This window comes from Leptosomus discolor, chromosome 3 (assembly GCF_034619465.1).
Source record: "Leptosomus discolor isolate bLepDis1 chromosome 3, bLepDis1.hap2, whole genome shotgun sequence".
NCBI lineage: Eukaryota > Metazoa > Chordata > Aves > Leptosomiformes > Leptosomidae > Leptosomus > Leptosomus discolor.
This window is the reverse complement of record NC_141393.1, coordinates 79006970-79012969: the sequence shown is the minus strand read 5'-3', so window position 1 is coordinate 79012969 and position 6000 is coordinate 79006970. Positions and strand designations below refer to the sequence as shown.

The window sequence follows — 6000 nt, the reverse complement described above, 5'->3', positions numbered from 1 at the left end:
GACGGCGCCGAGCGCTGCGGCCTGGGCTCCCCGTCAGGGCCGGGCCCTTTCGGGGACGGGGTGGCCTGGGGGGCCCGGGCCTGGCGCGGCCTCCCTGAACGTCTCCCAGGGCGGGAAGGGACCGGCTCCCGGCGCTGGGAAGGGCTGCCCCCAAGGGCGGAAAGTCTCTCCGCGTAACAAGCTCGGTCCGGCGGGTCAGTGGCGGCGCCGGGCGGGGCGGCAGAGACCGCCGAAGGACTGAGGAGCCCCCGCAGCGGGCCTGCCCTACCGGCCCCGGGCGCTCTCCCTGGGCAGGACCGTGAGCCGAGCCCCTCTGAGGCGACCCCTCGCCCTCACACACACACAAACAGTCCTGCAGCGGTGCGTTGGGGCAGGAGAAACGGGAGGCACCCCCTCGCCAAACGGCGGGTCCCGGGGAGGGGGGGGGGGGGCGGGGGGAGGAATGAGCCACCCACGGTCGCGCCCCGCCGCGCTCCGCTTCCCGCCCCAGGCGGGGCTGGCTCGACCCGGGCAGGTGATGGCAAAAACTTCAGTGGCACCCACGGCGCATGCCCAGGCGGCTGGCGCATGCTCCGTGGCGGCGAGGGACGAGGAGCGGAGTCCGGCACTCGGCAACGTTCGGCGGTTTTCGTGCAGGCCAGGCCGCCATTTTCTCACAGCCTCCCCGTACGCCTTGCCTGCGCGGCTTTCTGTCCCGCTTGTCCGCGCTTTGTTCTGCTCGGCGATGGACGGGTGAGTAAGGACCGGGGCGGTGGGGACGAAGGCGGTGCCGCGGGTGTGCTGGCGGTCGGTGGTGGGACCTGTCCCGGTGCCGGGGGCTAGCTCCCCGCCGCGGCTGGCTGGCGGCGGGCGGGTGTCTCCGGGGGTGTGGGGAGCGGCCGGTGCCCTGGCGGCGGTGGGAACAGGCGGGCTTCCCGCCGCGGGACACATGAAGCCTGAGGCCCAGTATGGGGTGGAAGGGGGGCCGGGGGGGGGGGGGGGGGGGAGGGGGGGGGTCAGCCTCTCTGTAACGCGGCCCCCTCGGTAGGGTCGTCTGTTTAAATTGCCGAGGGCTTCGGGCCGCCCCTTACTTAGTGTAGAGCCCGAGACGCCGGATCTCGCTGTAAGGAGGGACCGCGGTCTGCCCTCCTCCACCCCTTCCAGAGCCTCTTCTCTCCTTCTCCCCCGGCTTTGCCTTTCTCTCTTCACCCCCCCACACCCCAAGCCGTGGGGTGAGGAGGGCAGCTCTGTAGGGCCCGGGTTTGTTTTGGAGCTGGCTGGAGGGGAGGAGCAATACCAGCAGGAGCCAGATGTCGAGCTCTTTTGTTTTCAGAAACTGCCTAATAAGCCCTCTGGCTTCCCCCCCCCCCCCCAGGTAGAAAGATGCCTTTGTGTATGCTGGAGACTGGCTGTAAAAGCCAAAGAAGGGAAGGTTTTCAAGGAGTCAGCTATACGGGACAGCGAGGGCCCTAGGTCCTGGCCAGAAGCTGGGGTGGGCAGACATTGTACACAAGGCCTTCTTTCTGTTGGACGTGGAAAATGAGGCTGGTGGTTGTAGCCTTTGTCAGTGTAAATACAACATCATCCAGCTTCCACATTTTAGATTACGGTGTTTACTCTGCTTCAAAGAGAGAAGCAATCTCTTTGGTATGCTTTAAGCATATAACCTTTCAACTGTGAGTTTTAAAGGCTTTTTATGGTTAGTTGTGATTGTAATGTTTGGAGTTACAAGTCCTGTCTGAGAAGTCTTGTCAGTAATCAGTATTACATTGTGGAATGCTTTCACATATCAGTGTTTTGCTTTCATTTTTATTGGTATGGATGTAGGGGTTTTTTGGGATTGTGTTACACACTGTGAGTTATGATGTCACAGCCACTAAGAAAAAGATTTACTTTGACATACCTGTTGCAGAGTTTTGTATAGGTGTTCTGATCAAATTTCATATAAGTGTACCTGCTAATGCATTCTTTTTTTCAAGCTAATTTCAGAAAACGTGTTCATTGCTTTCTGTTCTAAGGAGGTCTGTAGAGTAGGCTATGTTGCTGAATTAGCTGTCTAGTTAGTAGCGTTGTGTGAGAAAAGTTCTTTACTTTTAAATTCTTTTGCTTTCACCCTATGAGCTCATGCAGTCCAGAAACCCGAGATTCCTAAATAAATTTCCTGGCAGTGCTGCTTTGGAGTAATGTTTACTTGAAACTTTGGACTCTTTTGGAGAAGCCTATAAGCTGGGGGAGCTCAGTGGCTTCTGTTGGTTTCTTTTGTACTTCTCAGTTCTGCTGTGTTCTTTGAACATGTTTTCTTGATTGGGGAAGTTCTGGCTATTTTGATTCCTCGTTATTTTGGCATTGCAATGCATTGAAAAGTTATTTTTTTCGAGGATAAATTGGTTGACTTGTGTTCTTGTTTTGTTCTTTTTTTACAGCATTGTCACTGATGTTGCAGTTGGTGTGAAGGTAGGATGTACACTTAGCAAATAAGGGGGCATATTATTGATACAAAATGAACTACTTTGAGCATCAGTAATTGCAAGTTGTAAGATTTTTAACTAGTCATTGTCAGCTGATATTTAGTCAGCAGTGTATGCTTTATTAACCGAAAATCCCTAGAGGTAAATTGGAGGCTGTACATGAAAGACTTTTCTAGGCACTGAACTGTAAACAGTGGTTCTAGATTAATGTGATGGTGTCAGCTTCTTATTTTAAAGCTTGATTTTGCAGATTTTTTTTCAAAACAACACTTTCTCATTGTTGCATGGTGACTGTAAAAGACATGTTTTCTTCTCCCCCCTGCCCCCCCCATCCTTTTTTCAAAATAATTACCACTGAAGTTAAAAAAGAAGTGACTGTCTGAAATAGGACACAAAGATATGGGAGGTAGAATTTGTTATGCAGACAGAGAGGTGGGTGTTTGCTTTGCTTTACTTTTTATTTCTCAAGTTCAGTTATGAATGTATCATATTTGTTATAACAAGGAAAGAGCTTCCAAATGCTTGTTAATTTACTATTTATTTCACTTTTGTATTCAAATCTGTTGCAGGAATTAGATCTGTACTTTGTAGAAGCCAACTGAGAAATAATGAGAATGGAAAGATATATGGGACAAGGGAACTTTAGGTTGTGTTAATGAATCCATGCAAGCAATTCTGTTGCAGTGGTAGAAACTTAGAAGTTTTCCAGTGCATACAGTTAAGTCTCCACATTTGTCCAGGGACTTTGTAGCCGTACTACGTAGCTGCCTTTTCACCTGAAGCTCATCTATGTTAACTGCTTGGTAAGCCACGTTCTGTCTAGTAAAGCTCTTTTGCTCAGATTCAGTATTGGTCCTGCTGGATTTGGACTAGCTCTTACATAACACAGCTAGCCTGTGGGTGCAGCAGCTATTCTGTCAGGTGTACCTGTATTATGTTTCCGCAAGAAGCGACAGGGCTTCTAGGAGGAGCTGTAAGAAGTCAGTTACATAGATTCTGGGTGCATCTGACTCCATGTTTCCATGCAGTATGGGAGACAAGCTTAAAATCACTCTCTGAATCACGAGGAAAGTGTAGTTGTTAAAGTACTTCTGTGGGAGCTAGTCCCTGTCAGAAATACGAGCTGGCATGGTTGTCTCTCTGTTGCCTGGGAGGACAAAGTGTTAACCGATGAAAACTTCAGTAATGTGTTCAATAGTTTGGAGGAATACCTAAGGAAATGGAAGTCTTTCAGAAGTAAACTGCCCCATGTAACTAGCTTTGATGTTAAACGATTTATAGACTGCCCTCAATCATGTCTAATGAAGAAGCAGTTTCAGGTAGGCCATGTATTGCTTGAACCTTAAATTCTGACATTCTCACTTCAGGAGAAGTAAAGGGATTCAGTGTATCTTACATTCTTAACTGTGAGTGACTTAGAATCTTAGAGAATTGTGAAGTATGGTGTAAGCATGTAGTGTGATTATTTTTTTTTAACCATATTTTCAGATACTAGCCAGACAATGAAATAAAAACACTTCAGATGACATAACTCCTTCTTTCTTTTGATTGTAGAAGTTTTATTATGAATATAATATGACAGAAGGCAAGACAGGTGTATCAGACGTAGTGATTAAAATAAATACAAGGGAGGGCACAGAAGTGTCAAAAAGGTGTGCTCTTTGCCTTGTAAAAATGGACATTTCCCCTGGATTTTAAAAAGAAACGATCCATTTGCACACAGAAGTGGTGGGAATAAACAAAAAGGATGATGGTTTTCTGAAGAAAGCTGCTAAATATGGGAATAGTAAACTGGATTGTATTCTGGAGCTTCTGTAGCTATCTCAAGATACTAATAAGAATGGAAAATGAAATCACTAATTGATATATGCAGTTTGGGTATCAGTCTAATGCTAGCTTCAGTCATGTTTTGTGGAAGGCCATGTGAAACATTTGTCCTTTATGTTCTCTGGTGAGTGTTCATTGCTCTCGATGAACTGGTGTTTTAAAGTTGAGGAGTACTTTACCTATAGGTGCTATATAAACAACTGGGAACATTCACCTAGCCTTTCCTTGGCTGTTATCTCTTCTTTGGGGTGCTTTGGGAATGTGTAGGGAGCAAGTTTTGAGTCCAGGGAGTTGAACCTGCACTTTTAATGCTCTTTAGACGCTGCTTCTATTGTGGCTGGATAGCCGTTGGAAGTGGGCAGGGATTTACCTGTGTGAAATCAACTTATCCAGGATACTTGTTTGACCTGATGCGTTCTTGAGATTTTATATCTACTGTATGTATGCTGATCAGTTTTGCAGCATGTTTGTGATATATACAGTTATAGTTGGAGAAAGGGATAGTGACAACCGACTGTTCTGTTTGGAAAATTTGCTTTATTTTATCATCAGTCATGTTGATACAAATTTGGAAATTATATTAACTAGTGTCTGGCTGGTTTCTCTCTTAAACAGAAAAGTGAACATGCTAGTTATATCTTTAAATCCATTCATAGAAGAGTAATAGTAGAAGTTAACTACTGTAATCTGGGAATTGTCTTTGAATTAAAAAAAGGGCTTTTGAGCTTTGGGGATTGCATGTTGGCAAGGCAAATATAAAGTAAAAGGAATACTTGCTTATTAACAGTTTTATAGTCTCAGAGTTACCTGCTAATGAGGCTGCTAAATTTGAAGCTATTGCCATTTATTTGTGCTGTACACTTTGATTTTATTGAAGACATTTTTGTTCATCAAACTGTTGAATGTTCAATCTTGATTTTATTTACATGTTGAGTCACCAGAAATTAACACCAAAAGCTGAGGAAAACATAAAACTCAAAATGGAGGTGGAAAAAAGTGACAAACACTATTGGAAAACTTGATTTACATGAAGTGAATGTGAAGCTTTGCGCAACTCAAAATATGCAGTGGGAGCACACTTCCCAGCTAAAATCTGTCAGAGGAGCGGTGTGCTTTGATTTCTGAAAGTGTTAGAACATGTCAAACCCCAGTGATCTTTTAAGTGCATATGAAATAATTCATACTTGATTTGGTCTGTAATGTATTGTTTTGCTTACCTAGAATTCGTGGAGGCAAAGAAATGTCACTCTGCGCACAGTGCGCCCCTTATATTACAGTTTACAAAATACAAAAAGGATGAGCTTTAGCTCTGTGTCTGATGTTACTGTGTAAACTCCAGTTGTGTATAAGCAGTTTGAGTAAAGTATTTTTTGGTAGAACAGAGCTAAGGATCCAGTAATGACAGAATATCATAGGTCATAGATTATTTTTTTTTTTAGACTTTCAGTTTCTTGAAGAAATTGTATACATTTTAAATTTATGGATTTCTTCATGCGTAGTTTTAAAAATTTCCACATACAAGATGTTTGCTTTTTGTTCTCAGTTGCTCTGTTTTTATTACATGAGGTCCTTAGTCACTAAGAATGAAAATGGCCTGCTGGTAAGCTTCTGGTGTCAAACTTCTCATTGCTTACTGACTGTATAGGTTTGAGTATCAGAATCTAATAACTGTAGTTTGAGTTGCTCTCTTGTGGTCTTTTTACAGTTACGATGCTCTAATCTGGAG

General features: G+C 45.1%; 1 protein-coding gene across 5 annotated transcripts in view; it reads left to right on the top strand.

The window, feature by feature from the left end:
• The first annotated feature begins 588 nt into the window (after window positions 1-588).
• Window positions 589-6000, top strand: part of PTBP2 (polypyrimidine tract binding protein 2) — a 51418-nt gene continuing 46006 nt past the window's right edge. For 3 of the 5 annotated variants that reach the window (XM_086463524.1, XM_086463523.1, XM_086463522.1), the window contains exons 1-2: window positions 714-732; window positions 2403-2433. In XM_086463524.1, coding sequence (XP_086319650.1) covers window positions 725-732; window positions 2403-2433 — 39 coding nt within the window. In that variant the 5' untranslated portion in view covers window positions 714-724. Of the gene's footprint in view, window positions 733-2402; window positions 2434-6000 lie in introns of all 5 variants that reach the window. The other 2 variants (XM_086463525.1, XM_086463526.1) reach the window with 2 other exon arrangements.